Source organism: Lonchura striata, chromosome 11 (assembly GCF_046129695.1).
Source record: "Lonchura striata isolate bLonStr1 chromosome 11, bLonStr1.mat, whole genome shotgun sequence".
In the NCBI taxonomy this organism is placed as follows: Eukaryota; Metazoa; Chordata; class Aves; order Passeriformes; family Estrildidae; genus Lonchura; species Lonchura striata.
In genome coordinates, this window is record NC_134613.1 from 7,812,430 (window position 1) to 7,831,332 (window position 18,903).

Genomic DNA, 18,903 nt, shown 5'->3' on the forward strand with positions numbered 1-18,903 from the left:
GATACCAGGGAGCAGGGCAGAGGGGTGATTCTCCTCCATATCAGGCTCTGCCTTGGTACGTGGGAGTGTCTAGCCCCAGGACTCACTCCTCCTTGCCCCGCTGCCATACACAGACCCTGTGTGCCCTAGCTCTACAGCACAGTCTGTGCTCAGCATTGCCCCTGCTTGGCACATGCCGGACTCCAGTGACAGCTGGCAGTGGCCACTCCAAATCCTGCTACCCCTGGCTCGAGGCAGTGATGGACAGGCACAAGAGCTGTCTGCTCCATCACCCTGCAGAGCATCCCCTTCCTCAGGCTGTTGCAGGAGGGTGCTGGGTGCCAGTGACACCACCCTGCAGGGTGGGGTCCCAGGCAGTGGCTCAGTGCAGCCTGTGGAGGGAAGGGGCCGGGCTGGGAGCGTGGCATGCTCTGGGCTCCTGGTCCTTTGTCGTTTGGTGACTGTAAAATACCAATGTACATAACGGTGGCTGTGCTGGGACTGGGTGCTCTCAAGTGCAATAAAGCGAGAAGGACTGGCCTGTTCCCTGGCACTGTGGTCCCTCTAGGAGAGGTGCACCCAAGTACAGTGGGATGTGTTGGCTTTGTGTTTGGGGGAAGGAAACATCTTCAAGCACTGGCTTTACCACAGCCATGTCCTGTGGGGGGGAAGAGGGGGGCTGGGGCCAGAGACTAAGGCTGGCAGCAGACAGGGGTTCAGTTTGCGAGGTCTGCAGTGGGCATGGGGTGCAGCCCCAGCAAAGGACCTTGTACTGTGCGGAACAGCCATAGTCAGGGACCAGAAGGGGTCTGAGGGCAAGCACACAAGAGTTGCCATAATTTATTTGGGAGCTGCTCCCTTGTGTCCACAGGGCCAGCACGTAAGGGTGAAGGTTGCAAGGTGCATATAGCTGTCTGTCAGCACTGGAGCAGAGACCAGATGCTCAGGTTTCTGTTGGAGTTTTTCCTACTTCTGGGGATAGGCCTTGTAGGCCCTGGTGTTCCCCCAGGTCTAGACTTTCCCTGCACAGGACGTGTGGTTGTAGTACACGCAGCACTCCTTGAGCCACAGCACACTCTCTGCCTGCTCAGCCCAGGATCCCGTGAAGGACAGAGTCCCATTCTGGAGCACCGAGCTGGAAGAAGAGACACAGGGTCAGGACAAGCTGTTGCGCCAGCCCCTGTCCTTGGGCAGGACCAGATGGCTCTGAGGCCCTCCAGATGGCTCCCACACCCACCTGGCAAAGAGCTGCTTACAGCAGGTATACATAGTGTAGCTGGTCGAGCTGAAGTTGGTGGTGTTGAAGAACATTGCGCAGTCACCCACCTCTGTTGGCACATAGAGGAGACCTGGGGAACAAGGTCTTCTGTTGGGACTTAAGAGGGACCATGGATCCAAATTCCATACCCCAAGCAAACTTTGAGTCCTGTACCCACGCCTGCTCACAAGTCCCACACCCTGACTATACTTGATTGCAAATCCTGTACCTGGGACTGTGCAGGTCCCACCTCACACCCCAAGACTTCAGGGGGCTCCTTGCCATACTGCAGAAGTTGTCCATTAAATGTTCCAGCCCAGAGGAAGATGAGGGGCTCCAGGAGAGCTGTTGGGCTTGGGCTGCCCTTGGCAGAGCCGTGAGGGGAGAGCAGGGGAGACAGGCCAGCCACCTCCATCCCTGAATGCTGCATTTATGGGGGTCTTCAGCCCTGTGCCTGTCCCTCCCTGGATCTCTCTGGCCCTGCTGCCAGTGGGCAGAGACCTACCTGCCAGGCAGGCATTGAGCATGGAGACACACATGCCAGTGAGCAGGGAGCGCAGCACCACAGTGGCAAAGTCACCCTTGCGCTCGGGCACCATGGAAGCTGTGGGGGCAAAACAGACAGTGGGGTGAGTCAGATCCTTGCTCCAGCTCTGTGGGGGCGACAGATAGGAACATCATGAATGCCTCCTCAGTCCTGAGCTGGCTCTGCCACATAGTGCCCTGCTGTCTGGAGGATGTGGTGATCCCAGCCAGCACCCAGTGTGCTGTCTGCCAGTCTTGGCAGAGCACTGTGCCCACCCTGCACCCATGGGTGATCCACCAGAGCCCAGAGCACTCCCAGCACAGGAGTCTCTCTGCTCTTTCCCCTGTGGCTGGGTGACACCCAGGCTTGATGCGCTCTTGCCCATGGGTGCAGTGCAAAATCATTCCGGTCACCTCATGTAAATGGTTTTTATCTGGTAGAGACAACATGGAGGCTTGAGGACAGCAAATTCCTCCTGCTTCAGCTGAGCTCTTGCTCCCTGACCCAGGACCCCACTCCCTGAGTGCCCAGGCACTCAGGACATCAGTAACACTCACACATGCCTCCCAGAGTGATGCCAATGGTGCCGAGGTTGGCGAATCCACAGAGGGCAAAGGTGGTGATGCTCTCAGCTCTCTCCTGGAGGGCACAGCAGCAGGGGATAGTCACGTCTGCCCAGGAGCAGCCCCAGAGCACCCGGAGCTGAGCACCACATGGGAGCTCCCAGACAGACATGACAGAAGTCCCCCACCCCAACCCCTTCTCTGTCAGCTACTTTTGGGAGCAAGGATGAAGGCTCTCCCTGGAAGAGGCTGGGCTGGGGGGACAAGGGACCCTGTAGCACCATGTTCTATCCAGCAAGGAGCAGGATAAATGGAAAAGGGCTTCACTGACTCCTTCCTCCCACACCCAGCTGTGAGCAAACACCCAAGTCTAACTGGACATAGGTTCTCTCCCACTCCCAGCACCACAATTCTGGTTCAATGGTCTTAGAGGACTTTTCCAAACTAAATGGTTCTATGATCCTCTGCCTGCCCACCACCCGCCTGCCGAGCCGAGTCCTGTGCCCCATTCCAGCTGGCTCTACCCCTGCCCTGTGCCTGGCAGGGTGGCAGGTGCCCCTCACAGATATCCACTGCTTGCGGTTCCCGTCCCACTCCTCCAGGCCCATCAGGCGGTTCTTCTTGTATACGGCCAGCTGCTGGTACGCCACAAACTCATTCAGGAAGATCTTGATCCCCAGGAGCTCAGCCACCAACGGTGAGTCTGCCCAGTCTGCCCCCATGAGAAAGGCCACAGGCATGAGGACATAGGAGCAGATCACCTGGGAAAAGCATCCCAGAAGGGAACGAGTCAGAGCTGACCTGCGCAGCCGCCAGACTGGACATCCACTGCTGGCATTTGCCAAGAGCCCAGCAAGGGTCTCAGCAGCCCACTGAGGCAGCGGGCAAAGGTGGGGATGGGTGGGGGACGCAGGATCTGTCAGCTCAAACCGTGGGCCTGCTCTTGGGATACCTGGAAGGTAAGACCCTCAATGTCTACCATCTCCCCGAACCAGCGGAGGGCAGCGTTTATGAACTCCAGCACAGCCAAGAAGGCGATGAGGTTGGCTGCGATGTTGGCCACGAGCCCCACAGAGGTGGCAGCCCCATTGCTAGCAGCTTCCAGGATGTTCTGCTCTTCCCTGCATGGAAAAAGACCCCAATGTACTCATCTGGCCAGGCATCCCCCACACCAGGGTAGCGCTCACTCCATGGATGTGTGCACACAACAGGCTCTCCCAGCCTTGGGCCACCCGCAAGCGTCCACTTGTGCCCCGAAGTGCCACCACGGCTTCCCTGCAGTAGGGACATGTGCAGCCCACTCCACCGCCCCTCTCCTCAGACTCACCCACAGGAGAGGCGGACGCTTGCTTTGCCCTTGAACTTGGACTCCTCCACTTCAGGGTAGACAAGTTTGGCCATGGCGAGGGCACAGGGCGCAGCCATCACAGAAGCTGCAATCAGTGACGCTGCATCAATCTGCAACGTGCAGAGCAGAGGCATAGGCACCTCTGTGCAAGGCTGCGCCCCACGACCTGCCACCCCAGGCATCCCAGCACGTGGCTGGCATCAGCCGGTGACGCTCAGAGCAATTCAGGGCTCTCCACTTGCTGAAGGTGGGAAAATTGGCTGTTTTCCCATCTAAGCAGCCATGCACACGGGGCAGCTCGCCTGCATGTAGGTGATTGCTGGAGCTGCAGAGATTGTAGCCTTGACGATGTTAATCTCTCCCGCTGTTTGACTTAATCATAATGGTTCTTGTCTCTTCCTTTTCCCTTTTTATTGGTATCAGAGCAATAGGTTGAATAACACTGTTACCTTCTACCTGCTGATGAAGGGCCAAGCTCCCAGCCTCACCCCTCCCCTGGCAACATCTCATTTCTCTGACCTTCCACCTTTGGTTCCCCATTTAAGGAGATTAATTAATGTTTAAATGGCAGGAGCTCAGGCATCAGGTTAAGGGAAAGGTTTGTTCAGAGCACTGATGAACTGGAGAGGACATCCCTGGGGGCTTGGTGCCAGAAGTGCCCAGGCAATGCTGGAAGAGCAGGGATTCTTCCCTTCAGAGAAGAGGAAGGGGGTGGGTATTGCTGTTTCTGTTTAAAAGGGGGTTGAAGGGGGGACATTGCTCAGTGATAGCCAGTGAAAAAGTGAGAATCACAAGCACAGTTTCAGTTGAATACAAGGAAAAATTTTCTTGTGTCTGAGGCACCTGTGCGGGAAACCAGAGGTTGGGGGAGAAATCCATCCATAGGATGTTCACCACCAACCTGGACAAGGTCCTGGGCATCCCCTCAATTGCCATAACCTCAGTTAGCAGGAGGGTGGATCAGAGACCCCCCACCAGAGGGTCTTTCCAGGCTACATTATCCCACGATTCTGTGGGATTTACTCTGGTCGCTGTGCAGGGACACACAGTAAGGGTCCCATAGCACTGCTTTCTACCTGGCAGGGCTCTAGGGTTCTGGCCAGGCCAGGAAAGGTGGGGCTGGATGAGGTGTCTTTGGGACAAGGGGAGTCTGGACACTCTGCTCTCATCCTGCTTATGGAAGGGGACCATGAGGCACCTGCTGGGGGTCTTCCCTCATCCCCAGGTCCAGGGCAGTTCTTACACGTCAGTACCCTGTAGCAGGGAGCATGTGGATCAGCTGCTCGTGCACTCACCCCAAAGGATATGTAGGCACCCATCACGCTGCCTGCAATGGTGGAAAAGCCACCAGTCATCACAGCATGGATTTCTGACATGGTCATGTCTGTGAGGTATGGGCGGATGAGCAGCGGGGCTTCGGTCTGTGGAAGAGAAAACCCTGCTGTCCTTGGGATGGGGCCATACAGGGCCACAGGTCTCACAGGGAGGGAGAAGACCCTTTCTCCAGGGCAGGCTCAGCTACAAGCACTGAGGAGCTGGATCTGCTGCCCAGGACCTTACCTGTCCCACAAAAATGTTGCCTGCCACACTGAGAGTCTCAGTGGCAGTGGTGCCCAATGAGATTTGAAGCAGCCAGGAAATCTGGGGAAAGACAAAGCCACTGTGTTGACAGAGGCTCCAGGGACCCTGCCACCATACCCATAAAGCCAGGCAGTGTTTGGCCCCTGCATGGAGGTGATCCTGAGAAGCACCCCCAGACCAAGTGGAAACATCAGCTCTAGGGTTCAGTTTTTTTGGCCTTTTGAGAAGGACATGTTAGAAAGACAGGAGTTGTGTCTATCCTTTTAAGCAGGACAAATCGCCCCAAATTAGTACCATGACAATTTTCCTGGGACATCTTTCAGCTGACAGCAGTAGACAGAGAACCCAACAGGTTCTTCTTCTTTCCACTGCCATCCCAGATCAAGGAGTGAGGCCCTACCTTGAGAATAACCCACTGCATGACACCGAGGTAGTAGAGGATGGACATCACACAGCTGAGGAAAACAATGATGGGCAGGGCCTGCAGGCAAGGCACAGGGTTAAAGGAGAGCTGAGCCACACATCCCAGCACCCATGGGCACCAGGCTGGGTGTGATGTACTGCACAGCCAGCCCACACTGGCACTGCCACTGGCACTGGGGTGCCACAGCACTTGGCAGGCTGGCAGGAGGGACAGGGACCAGTGCAAATCCTCCATGGCACGGAGGAAGTCCACAGCTGGGTACACAGCTGAGGGAGATCCATCTCTGAGATGGCTGAGCTCTACCACAGCAGATCTGGCTGCATTTAGCTTTGCTCTCCAGGACCCAGCAAAGAAGCAGACCAGAAGAAAACCTCCCCATGCCCCATTCCTTGTCTGACCTGGAAGGCAAAGACTTCTTCAATGAGTGTGTTCCCAAAGACGAAGCTGGAGCCTGCTTTGGTGTAGCTCAGAAAGTACTGCAAGGGAAGGAGTTACACAGTAGGAGAGAGATCTCCATCAGGTCCTTCCCTGATATCTCGTTCTGCCTAGTGAGGTGCTGTGCCTCCAGTCCCACAGCTCGCTTCACTGCACACCAGAGAATGACCCTCTGAGACCTAAGGTGGGGATACTGGTGGGCTGTCCCAAAGCCACAGGGCTCTGCTACAGCCTGGAAGGGAGAGCACACCGAGGGCTCTGAGCTGCTGAAGAAAACCAGGGAAGAGTTGGCTTCCCTCCAGTCCCAAACATGCAATCCCTGCCATGTCCCCTCCCCGTGCCACACTCTGCTTTTCCTGTAAATCTCAGGGTACAAGCACAGGATGGGATGAGTAGATGCAGTACCTGGACCTGGTCTCCCAGCCACTGGAAAGCTTGGCTGCCGGGAGTCGTTCGGAGGACAAAGAGTCCAAGTAAGAACTCCAAACCAAGACCCCAGAAAACGGCTCTCCAGGACACCTGGGGACAAAAGCAGAACAGGAGCTGAAATGTTTTCAAGGCCTACAGGCTTCCTCCTCTGGTTTCCAGCTGCTGCAACAGCAGCACATGACAAACACCACACAGTGCCCCGGGGTGAAGATCATGGGGAGACCAATAAAGTGTCACAGAAACCGACAAACGTGGGTTGGTGACAGGGCCAGAAATGAGTTGGTGAGACTCTGGAACTGGCTGGAACATAACTTGCCAGGCTGACCTGGGATACGAGCACAAAGACCTGATGATGATTGGTAGCACAGACCTGCTAGACTGAAACTGTTCGATAACCCTTTGGAGGAGCAGGATGGAGGGACTGCCCAAAGCATTGCAGCAGTTTGGGCTGGAAGCCACCAGGACTCCAATCACTTCTGACCAAAGCTCCCAAGGCACCTGAAGCCCAGGTGTGGGTCTGGTGCTGGGTTTCTGGGTCTGACCCACTGTGAGGGACATGGCAGAAAACAATGACAGAGGCAATGCAGGGGAGCCCTGGGTTGGGAAGCAGGAAGGAGGGCAATGGGAAAAAGAGCAGTGAGGTGGCTTTGGGGTCTATCCACCCAACCAGTCCAGCTCCCCTGGCTGCACCCAGCTCTGCCCAGCTCTGCTGGCCTTCTGCTTCCTCCAGAGAAGGGGATGCCAGGAGGAATGAAGCGCCTGTTCTCCAGTGCTGGGTGGCCACCTCCTGCGGGGGCACTAATGGTCAAGTCACACCTGGATCACGTACCGCACCATGGTGCTTGGAGCAGGCAAACAGGAACAGCACCAAAAAGCAGAAGCCACCTAATGAGATGAGCTGCTCTGGGTTTCTGCCGGTGTCCAAAACCAGCCACACAATCAGGCCTGCCAGGAGGGCCACCCACAGGAGCCTGCAGAAGAAACCCCAGACTGTCAGCAAGATGATGTCCCCATAGGAGAGAAGCTGAGGAAGGGCAGGAGCCGATTGTGATGGAATTGCCACTGTAAGGTCCATGTATCTGAAGAAACCTGGGGCTCGGGCACAGGCGAGGGGTGTGAACAGCCATCACACTACTGAGGCAGAGCAGCAAGACATTTCTGCAATGGCTTTTAAGTGGTCCCCAGGCTGGGCCAGGCTCCCCATCTGTGAGGTGCCAGCATGGCACATGCAGAGCCATGGGAGGGAACCCAGGTGCTGGGAAGGATCTGGCCCTTCCTTCTCTTGACTCACCATTTCAGCCACAGCCAGGACTTTTGGAAGCACCTCCCAACAGGGCGAAGGAGCAGCAGAACCTTTGCCCCACAGTGCTTCTGGAAGACCTCCCAGCAGATGTAGAAGACAACCACAGCAGTTATGACCACCAAGGCAAGGGCTCGCTGGAAGTTGAGGTAACAGGCCGCAATGAAGTAGCACAGGTAGGCTGGAGAGGCACATTGGGAGTCAGAAACATCAGGGCTGTAGGATCACAGGTTCATAACTCACTGGGGCCAACCATGAGGTTCATTTCCTCCCAATGTCCTTCTCTGGTCACCCTTGAAGATCCCATCTTTGTGTGAGGAGATCTTAAGAGCACCACCCGAGCAGGGAGCAGAAGGGGCACATTAAACACTTTAGGCAGGCAGAGAAAGGGCAGGGGGACAGTGAGGTGAAGACAGAACTGGGCAGCAATGGTGCGGTGAGGAGGGGGCAGTGAGGCTGCTGGGAGTGGAAACAACCTCCACACACTTGACAGCGTTCAACCAGTGGAGTCTGGAGGCACAGCCAGCCAAAGGGGTGGGGGTGTGGAGTCTCAGTGACAGCAAGTCCTCACCTACTCCAAGGAGCCCCAGGAAAACTCTTCTCAACACCTTGGCATGAGCCTTGCAGAAATGCTTTGCCTTGGATGCCGGCTGCAGGGCTTTCCTGGGGAGAGTCACATGCCAGAGACATGAGAGATGCAGAAGATGGGCATGGAAGATCAGCCCAAGCCAAGCCAAACCACCCCAACTGCAGCCAAACCCCCAGAGCCAGGCCATGAGCATGGCTCCTGCTGGGCACTTCCAGCAGCAGGAGGTGGTACAGGTGGGACACGGTGAGAAACCCCAGCACGCTGGTAAGAAACCATCACCTGCTGTGGGGACAGAGACCTGCCAGTGGCACCCTACAAGGCCACACAGAGCCATCACTGTCCCCACCTCAATACCACCCTACTCTGCTCCCAAATCAGGTGTGTCTCTGGCAGAGCTCACACATCTGTGAAGATTATCCCACCTGCAGCAGGAGGAGAATCTCCCTTTCCCTTTTCTTCTCTTCTTTTGGCTCTCACTGCGTGGACCACCATATTCCTCAAAGTGTCTGCTGTTCTCCCCCTGGAAAACATCATTAGCTGGAGCACCCTGTACTCCAGTGGGAAGGGAAGGGAAGGGAAGGGAAGGGAAGGGAAGGGAAGGGAAGGGAAGGGAAGGGAAGGGAACTTACCTTGAAGATGAAAACTGGGTTATCTGTGCCCTTGTCAAAGCTATCGAGGGTTATCTGGTTTCCTTCCATCTCCAGAAGCTCCTTCGCTTCAGTGTATATGGGCAACTGCACTGGGAGGGTCCGATGCTGGCTGGGGAGAGCAAAACGGGATCACCTCTGGGAAGCTCAAATGTCCCACTCTGCATTTTAGTTTTGGGTCTCTGAGAGGAGAATGCCCCTTGCAGTCAGTATTCAGAGCAGGTCCTGCCCCAGCACATTGAGGGACCATCCTATGGGGTCCTCAGGCCATGGTGCTGCTGTGCTGAATTCCTTGTTCTCATGTAACTCTAGAGATGTCTTTGCTGTGCTTCCAAGGAATTATAGGAGAGGACTGTATGCAGCAGGGAGTGCTGGTATTCCTCCTGCAAGTTGGTGACAGTGTCCAACAGCCTTTGTGAGCCCCTTTGCAAGAGGGATTTTTCAAAAAGTATCCTTCATCCTCAAAAGGTCTTGGTACAACCAAGTAAGATGAGGAAGAAGATCCTTTCATGCTGATAATTAGCTGATAATTAGTGAAGAAACAAGGGGTAGGAATGACTCATAGTTTGCATAGGGACTGGTCCTAAAAGAGAATCATACTGGGAGAACTGGTCCAGCAAACCCAGAAGAACCGGTGTTATGCCAGGGCAGGAACCCTTGGAGCATCCCATTTGGGCAGTCTCCTGGTTCCCCTACCTGGAGAAGGATGAGGGCAGAGAGTTGAAGGCAAGGCTGTGATCAACTGCAGAAGCACTTCTGTGTGAGGACAGAGGCAGTAAGATATTGTCTTTGCTTTGAGGAGAATTGTAGAGGTCTGTGCAGAGAAAGAGATTACAGGGTCGTCACCAGTTTTCCGCAGTGTCCACTGAAGGGAAAGAACTCCAAATGCAATAGGTGAAGGTAAGGAGTTTTGGAAAACATCCCCCTCATCGTGGGACCTCATGGCAGCTGAAGGTGGTGTGGCCAGGGCTCCACAGGCCAGCAGAGCCACTATGGGGAAGCACTGGGGTATCCTGGCCCCATATGTCCCTGGGTTCATGGCTCCTCAGCAGCAGGGCAGGACCCAGGGCCATGGTGGGAACCCAGGAGCTGACACCCCCCTCCAGGGCCTCCCAACATCGCTGGTGCTCCTGGTGCTCAGGGATTTCTCTCCAGGACCCTGCAGGAATCAGAATGACCCCCTCCTCCCCAAGTCCACCACCACTTCAAGAACACTCCCCAGAACCCATCTGGTCTCAGTGGCCCCTCCAGGACCTCACGGAGTTCCAGGACCACCTCACGTTCCTGGCTGTGCCCCCATCTCAGGCTGAGTGCCTCCCAGGGCTGATGCCACCTCCTTGTCCCCCACCCTGCCAGCCCCAAAATCTCGGTTTCAGTGCAGCGCCATTGGCTGCCGTGCCCCCCGGAGCGGGACCATATGGCCGGGCAGATGCCGAGGCAGGGAGCGGAGGAGCCCCCAGCGGCCCCGAGCGCTCCTGTCCCCTGTGTCCCCCGCAGCAGCGTGGCCGCGGGACCCTCTGCCCCGTGTCCCTGCGCCCACGCTCTCACAGCCCCGCGGCCTCATCCCCCGCGTCCTCACAGCCCCGCGGCCTCGTGCCCTCCCTGTCCTCACGGCTCCCCCGCCCTGGCACCCGCCGTCCCCCGGCACTCACCGCCAGCCCTGCCGGCCCCGCAGCTCCCGGTCCCGTGTCCCGGTTACCCATTAACAGCTCGGTCCAAAGAGCTGGGCTGGGCGCTGCGGCGCCGGGGCCGGCCTGGCTCCTCCCGGGGCTCACACCCGGCTGCCGGGAAGGGCGTGCAGGGGAGCCCGGCGGCGCGCCGTGCCATCATCCAAAGAAAGGTCAGCCGCAGGACTTTCCCCCTTGGCAAAGCGAGCCTTGAGGTGAGATACTGAAAGTAGAAATCAAACTTTTACCCCGATCCCGGGAAATGCTTCCCAAAGAAAAACAGAGTGGGACACACGTGGCCTCCAAAGCGTCAGTGACATGAAGTCATGTCCCCTGGTCCCCGAGAAGGACGGGGTGGAAGCCAACAAACACGTCCCCTTGCACTATGTGTCCAAAACCACCTTTTCAAGTGGGATGATGGAACCGTATGCCCAGGTTTGTGCGCTCTACTGGTACCTCCCGCTCTTTGTTTGCACAGGGAGCGGTGATGTGGCTCCGAGGGTGCCAAATCGGGGTTGGCAGGAATCGCTTCAAACACTGGTGATTTATGATACCACGGGGCGCCCAGGGCACCACGTGCCAGACGCTGCCCGTAAACAAAGCGCTCCGTGCCAGCCCCGCGCCTGTTCCCCGCGCGTTCGGCCAACCCCCCAAAGCTGCCCAGGCTGGGGAGGGGCGATGGCGCAGGACGCTCGGTGGGTGACAAAGGAGGAAACCGTGAAAGCTGCGGCTGCGACGCTGGTCCAGCTCCCTCGCCGCGCCTGGGCGAGGTCCCCCAACCCCGCGTGTGACACTCGCAGCACTCCCACAGCCAGCCCCGCGTGTTGCGACACTCGCGATTCACCCGGGGCCGGTCCCGCCCCGCCGCACGTCAGCGCCCACAGCGCCAAGAGGCGCCGCGCGGCGCCGCCCGCCCAGAGCCCCGGTAGCGCGCCGTGATCGTATAGTGGTTAGTACTCTGCGTTGTGGCCGCAGCAACCTCGGTTCGAATCCGAGTCACGGCATCGCCCGGCGGTACCACGGCACACGGGCTCCCCTTTTTGCCGTTTTCCCCTCACCCACCGCACGCTCTGGTTTTTTGGCACGTCGCGCCAATATTTCATTTTTCTTTCTTTTTTTTCTATCGGTGGCCGGCGGGGCTGAAGGGGTAGGCCGAGCTGGGCTCGCCTGGTGCGGGGAGTCTGCGGGCATGGGGAGAGAAGGAGCGGAGGGACAGAAAAGAAGAAAATAACATAAGATGAAAAAAATAACATAAGAGTAGAGGTAATAAATAAAATAATAAAATTAAATAGGAGAGAGAGGAGAGGAGAGGAGAGGAGAGGAGAGGAGAGGAGAGGAGAGGAGAGGAGAGGAGAGGAGAGGAGAGGAGAGGAGAGGAGAGGAGAGGAGAGGAGAGGAGAGGAGAGGAGAGGAGAGGAGAGGAGAGGAGAGGAGAGGAGAGGAGAGGAGAGGAGAGGAGAGGAGAGGATGGGGTACAAAGTAAGTAAAATTGAAAGAAAAATGGAATTTAAAAATTAAGTTAAAATAAAAATATATTAAATATATAATAAAATTATACCAATAGAGTAAGTAAAATAAAAGTAAATATAATAAAATAACTACATAATTAAATTTTAAATAGTATATTAAAATATTATATAATATATTAAATATATATATAAAACATATATTTTCAAATATTAAACTATATATTAAAATATATTATAAAACAGTATTAAAATTAAATATTAAAATAAAGTATAATAGGAAAAACTAGGAAAAATAACAGTTAATGACATAAAGGTAAATAAATAAATCAAAATTAAAAATATAATAGAATAAAGAAAATTAAAGAAAATATTATTAAGTATAAAAATAGAAGAAAAAATTAAAAACTAAAATGAAAATTGTTACATTACACAGATAAAATGAAATAGAATTAAATGAAAATAAATAAACTAAATAAAAAATTAAAATAAATTAAAAAGAATATCATTACATTCAAAATAACAAGAGAGAAGGGGCAAAAAGCGGAGCCCGTGTGCCGTGGTACCGCCGGGCGATGCCGTGACTCGGATTCGAACCGAGGTTGCTGCGGCCACAACGCAGAGTACTAACCACTATACGATCACGGCGCGCTACCGGGGCTCTGGGCGGGCGGCGCCGCGCGGCGCCTCTTGGCGCTGTGGGCGCTGACGTGCGGCGGGGCGGGACCGGCCCCAGGTGAATTGTGAGTGTCACAACACGCGGGACCGGCCCTCGGTGAATTGCGAGTGTCACACGGTGGCCGGCTGCGGGTGAATTGTGAGTGTCACACGGTGGCCGGCTGCGGGTGAATTGTGAGTGTCACACGTGGGGCCGGCTGTGGGTGTGCCGTGAGTGTCACACGCGGGGCCGCTCTGGGCGCTCCCGCACCGCTCCCGCGGCATTCCCAGGCGCAGCGCCGGGGCCCGTCCCTCGCTCCCCGCGCGGCCGGGGCGGTGGCGATGGACCCGGGCTCGGACCTCGCCCTCCGCCCGCCCCGTCATCCCAGGCCGGGCCGTGGCCCCGGCGCTCTCACGGCCCTCACGCACTCCCCGGTCCGCCCCGAGTGTCGCTCCGTGTCTGACCCCAGCTGCGGCGCTCACCTCCTCACCTTTTTCCTCTGCCCTCGGCCCAGCTCCCTGCTCTGACCCTGATCCTGACCCTTCCCCTCATCCCAGCACCCTGTATCCTCGGGCAACCCTGTCCCCCGAGCTGTAGCCTCACCTTTCTCTCCCCTGCGTATTTCTCAGAGAGTAGAGTTTCTCCCAACCACAGGATTAATGAACGACTGGGCACAGAGGGATCAGAGAAGAGAGGGACTAAGGATTTTATGCCCCAGAAACAGCAACAGGTATCAGTCTGTGCCAGATTCCTGGTTTCTCCTGCTCAAGCACATACGGATTCCTAATGGCTCTCCTCTCACCACTGCTGCTGCTTTCCTGCTCCCAGTATTAAAGGTTCTTTCATTTTCACAGATATGCAAAGAATTCCAAACACCTGGGATCAAAGAGATTTCTTCACATCAAATATTTTAGAGTGATTGCAGCATGACTCATTCTTTCTGAATAGCTGGAGCTGGTCATAGAAACATCAGCTCCTTCATTTGGGATGAGCTCATCACTTGTCATACATATGCACCTCCCATGGGAGGGGGTACAGGGAGTGGCAGGGGACTCCTACAACCATGCTGGCCATGTCCCTACACCCCATCCGTCCTGGTGTATCTGCTGCAGCTGGAAAATCCTAAATCTAGAACAGTCTTCCTGTGGCTTGGGGCAAACTGGAGAAATACCCTGTGTGCCTTGATTAGTCTGTGAAGTAATTGCTCCTGCCACTCTGAGCTCATCTTGCTCATGACCAGCCCAAAAGATCTGAGTGGTGGAGGAAGACAGAATGGTTTTTTTGTGTTCTCCCTTTGTCTATGCCCACCTCATCCTGTCCTCAGCAGTTTGCTGGTGTGCACTGCTGATCCCTCAGCAATGATGGGATCCTTTGGAGTGGGAGATGCTCTCCCATGTCAAACTGGCTGACCAGGAGATGCTGAAGGGGTATCTGAATGACCTGAGTGTCCACATGCTACTGTCCTGCTCCAGTCCCAGCTTTCTCCCTCTCTTGACCATTTGCCGAGATCCCAGTCCATGTTTTAATGGGGCTGCAGGGATACTGGTTTTGTTCCTGAGTGTCCAACCCTGTCACCATCTGTGTCCTTATGCTGGAACAAAGTTGGTGCAGCCACACGTGAAGGAGATATGTGGTTCTCCTCCCATGCCCAAGGAGTTTGACATCATCATCCCATTAACTGCACCAAGGATAAAAATCCAGCCAACAGACACCTGCAGGACAGGCGTAGCTGAGCTATAGAGGTGGGATCACTACAATCTTTGAATCCCAGCTCATGAGCTTGTGAAGGGAAAAAGTCCCTCTGCTGCCCTGTGCCTGGTCTCTTTTGTCTTCTTCCACAGTGGCACAATGTCATGAGCTGGGCCGTGTCCCTGGTGAAGGGATAAGCCCAGCTCCATGTTAATCTGGACAGTGTGGTGGGACCCACAGGAGACAGTGGGGCATGCTCTGGCAGGACATGCTGTCCATGGCTGGCAGGGACCTACAGTGGCACACAAGATGACCAGGAGATTCCTCCTTGGGGATCTGAAGGAGCAGGCACAGTGGGACCCCTGAGGCTGGTGTCACCACGGCTTTATCCCAACTCCTGGCCTGGCAGGATGCAGGGCCCATGTTTGGGTGGGTGGGTGGTGCTGGGCACTGCTCACACAGAGCACACAGTGTGGCATGGAGGAGACAGCGGGGGCCTGTGGCTTGGCTTCTTGGCAGATGTTTCTTTCCAGAATGTGGAAGTTGACAGAATCACAATGACCTCAGCTGCTGGAACAGGCATGGTTGAGATAACACTGCAGCCATACAGGAGAGTCAGCCAAACATGGAACTAAGCAGGGAGGTGGAGAGGACCCAGAGATAAGGTACTGGGTGTGGATGAGAAGGAGGAGGCAAGAAACTGCTGCCACCCATCGCTGGCAGTGGTGGCCTGTCCCAGCAACTTTCTGCCTTAGGCTGCCCTCCCCAACAGAACCGGGATGAGAGCACTCCTAAGGAAACCTTGCCTGGCTTTTAGGGCCCCAACCACCCTTTGCCACGTGTTTTTTAGTCCAGATGGTTTGGACCTGCCAGGATGAAGGGAAAGAGAGTTTGTGTGAGCATTGAGAGCCCCATCTGTCTGCTGAGTAACCTGATCCCTCTAGGATGCTTTAGGTTACTCTGGGCAGGATGGCTGCTCCAGGCAGGCTCCTCTGCTCTTCCCACCCTGCTCTGTCCCTCAATGTCTTTTCTCTAAGCCCTCTGATGCCTGTGGGTTGCTTTCAGTGGGATTTTAAAAGTGCCTGGAATGTCAAAACACCAGTGCAGCCAGACAGAGAGTGCTGCTGCGCCCAGACGTTGCCACTCCGTGGCACAAATATAAATCTTGCAGCTGGCCGAGGGACAAGCACAATTCATCACTGCACGGCTGTCTCACCTGCTCTGCCCCTCAAGCAGCCTCTTCAGCTGTTCCCTCGCTGGGGCAGCCCCTGGTCTCCTTTCCCAGTCTCAGGAAGGCAGATGGGAAGCAGAGGAATCCCCACCACATCCTCTTTTTCTGGCAGATTGCTAAAGCAGCCACAGGAGCAGTGCTGGTGCTGGGGAGGCAGGGTGGATGCCAGCGCTGTGAGGAGGTGCTCTATGTTTTACTGGAGATGAAAAAGCAATGGTGCTGGCCAATGCTCTCCTCTCTGGCTATTCAGAGGCCATTAACCCAACTTGGAAATTGCTCTGCTGTGGAAATCCCACCTTCCTTCCTAAGGAAATCAGATCAACTCTACCATTATGCCTAGCATCCCATATTCCCATCCTCATGGGCACTGCTGGGGCAGAGCTGGACGCTGGAGCAAGAGCAAGGAAAGCTTCTGGGACTGGGAGAATTTGAAGGTGAAGATTTGTGGAGGTTTTAGGAGTGAAGGACAAAACACCTGAACTGGGAGACAATTGCAATCAACCTGACCTCACACTGTCCCCACCATCCTCTTCTAGGGCCACAAAGGCGGGCTGAGGGCTGGAGCCTCTCTGCTCTGGAGCCAAGCTGGGAGAAGTGGGGGGCTTAACCTGGAGGAGAGAAGGCTCCAATGAGACCTCAGAGCCCCTGCCAGGGCCTGAAGGGGCTCCAGGAGAGCTGGAGAGGGACTGGGGACAAGGGCCTGGAGGGACCAAGACAAGGGGGAATGGCTTCCCACTGCCAGAGGGCAGGGATAGATGGGATAGTGGGAAGGAATTCTTGGCTGTGAGAGGGTGTTGAGATCCCTGCACAGGCTGCCCAGAGCAGTTGTCGCTGGCCCATCCCAGGAAGTGTTCCAGGCCAGGCTGGACAGCTCTTGGAGCAACCTGGGACAGTGGAAGTTGTCCCTGCCTTGCCTGGCTCCAACACTCAGAAATCAAAGAAAATTATTGGAGCAGGGATTTATCAAAACTGTCCCAGGTTGCTCCAAGTGTTGCCCAGAGCAACATCTTGAGCTCTTTCCTTGTGTGTCCAGCATCCAGCTGAAGATGGAATGTGAGGAAAGTGTCCCAGGGGAACACCATCCATCCTGCAGCCCTAAATAAATGCTGCCACATGCCTGTGTGTGCCCTGCTGATCCAGCTGCCAGCCCCAGCTCTCACTCTGCCTTTGTCTGTGTATAGCAGGAGCCTCCTCCTGCTGCAGGGATTTATGGCCTCCACACAGCCACCTCTTAACCCAGGTTTATGCTGCTGAATGGGCAGAAAACAGGCCACCATCAGCTGCCAGGCAGCCTGCCAGCCCTCACCTCTCCACTTCTTGCACTCATCTCTGAATTCACCTTCATTTTCTGCCTTTCAGCCTTTTCAGAGAAATTGGGCTGGTGGCAATTGCAATTGATCCCCTCTCCGTGGGAGCAATGGCCACTGTTTTGCTCTTGTGCACTGAGCCCATCTTCCTGACAGCTGATGACAGCCCTATTAAGAGATATAAGGGGATTCCAGGGTGGGTGTTGCCCACAGGCAACAAAAAGCTGTCTGGAGAAGGACCCAGCTGTGTGAGCATGGCTGTTGCAGCTGGATTAATCAAACCCACCATTAACCCCTTCCCGGGGCACTCAGGTCCCCTGCCAGCCCCACAGCACAGGCCCCCACCAGCACATTGCTCTGATTGAGCTGCAAATGCTCCAGCTCCTCAGTTTGCTCAGCCTCAGATCAATAAGGGCAGGCAGCTCCAATCAATTCCACTTTCCCACTTGCTATTGAGTTCAGATCCATGCTCTCACGGCTGGTCCTGGTTCCTTCATTCATTCAGAACGGGATTCAGACATTTTATCCCAGCTGGATGCTGTTTTGCCCTTGCGGGTTCAAACCCTTTGGTAGGAGCAAATAAAACCCAAAAATAGGGGGCCAGTAATAAAGGGACTGAATCTGTGCTATGGCTGAAGCCCCAAGAGCATCCACCTGGCTGTCAGAGTGTGGAAGTGGGTGGCTGGATGAAGCCATGCAATTTGCATTATATAATAGAGCTGTTGCCACCAAGCCAGCATCTGTCATGAGGTTTTCCTGTCATGATCCTGGTTTTGTTACAGAAAAGCTCCTGTGTCTTGGTTCCCCTGTCCCCACGGGAGCTGAGTGGGGAGAATTCAGCTCTCTGGGACTTGAGCCCACACAAAATGATTTTGCAAAAAAACAAACAAACAAAAAAACCCATCAAAGAGTTTACATAACAGCTGTGTTTGGAAATTTCCCTCAAACCTTGCATTTGTCAGTGAAAGAAGTGTTTCTCGCCCTCTGGCTGTCAGTCCTGCAGTCATTTTTCTCTCCTCTCTTGTCACCCAGCTCTCTCACTGACCTGTCTCCAGGATGCTGCACCTGAACCTGTGGAAATGAAGTTCCCCAGGCTCTCCACACCTTGTCAAAGTGCTAATGAGCTGATGGACCACATACAGAGCAGTTGTGACACTCGGGGTCCTGATGTGCAGAGGCTGTCAGTGCAGAGAGCAGAGGCAGGGACCAGGCTCAGCATGGCTGAGGTGGTGGCCGATGGATCTGGCTCCAAGCTGGCAGACATATTTTAGCAAGTTGTCATCTCTTCTTTTGGTCAATTAGCATTGCCTCAGTTATACTATCAACTGTATAGCATTTTTTTTTTTTTTACAGAAAGGCTGGAGAGCTGCAAAAAGTGCCAGCAGAAATTTGCTCCTTTTGGTAAAGACACATGCTTTGTGCATATCCTGCCTAGGCTTTATGGTCTCCTGGTGCTAATGTGTAGCAGAACTTCCCCTGGACACAATCCCTGTCTCTAAAAACTCACAAGTCTCCTTTGTGCTAGTCTTTGTATTTAATATGTATTTATGGATTTTTTCTGTGGATTTTTGTGGTCTTGTTCCTAAACCACGTAGCATCTGCAGAAGCCCCTGGCAGGGAGAGCTACTGTGTGCTGAGTCTCCTCCTTGTGTTATCACTGTTATTTCAGCCTCTCCCACCTCCCCCCACTGTGCAGATCTGTACTCTGTGATCCCAGTTCTCTTTCCTGTGCCAAAGAGCCCTGGTCCTTCAGGGACCCCATGTGCAGAGCCCTTGCATCCTCCTGTTGCCCTTCTGTGCACATTT

The 18,903-nt window shown here is 54.7% G+C and overlaps 1 protein-coding gene and 2 non-coding genes across 3 annotated transcripts; 1 reads left to right on the forward strand and 2 right to left on the reverse strand.

Moving 5' to 3' along the window:
- Positions 1–787: 787 nt before the first annotated feature.
- Positions 788–9,136, reverse strand: LOC110483902 (sodium/nucleoside cotransporter 1). Its single transcript, XM_021554135.2, has 17 exons — positions 9,062–9,136; positions 8,855–8,952; positions 8,415–8,506; positions 7,835–8,024; positions 7,373–7,514; positions 6,520–6,633; positions 6,078–6,155; positions 5,656–5,736; positions 5,235–5,315; positions 4,970–5,095; positions 3,654–3,784; positions 3,279–3,447; positions 2,890–3,087; positions 2,321–2,402; positions 1,743–1,841; positions 1,217–1,328; positions 788–1,114 (listed from the first exon to the last, which is right to left on the reverse strand). Exons 1-17 carry the CDS (start codon positions 9,128–9,130, stop codon positions 991–993), a joined length of 1,986 nt encoding a protein of 661 aa, XP_021409810.2. The 5' UTR covers positions 9,131–9,136; the 3' UTR covers positions 788–990.
- A 2,542-nt stretch (positions 9,137–11,678) lies between these two features.
- Positions 11,679–11,750, forward strand: TRNAH-GUG (transfer RNA histidin (anticodon GUG)). Its single transcript has one exon. It is a non-coding gene; the product is annotated as a tRNA-His (tRNA).
- A 1,038-nt stretch (positions 11,751–12,788) lies between these two features.
- TRNAH-GUG (transfer RNA histidin (anticodon GUG)) lies at positions 12,789–12,860 on the reverse strand. Its single transcript has one exon. It is a non-coding gene; the product is annotated as a tRNA-His (tRNA).
- Positions 12,861–18,903: the final 6,043 nt, after the last annotated feature.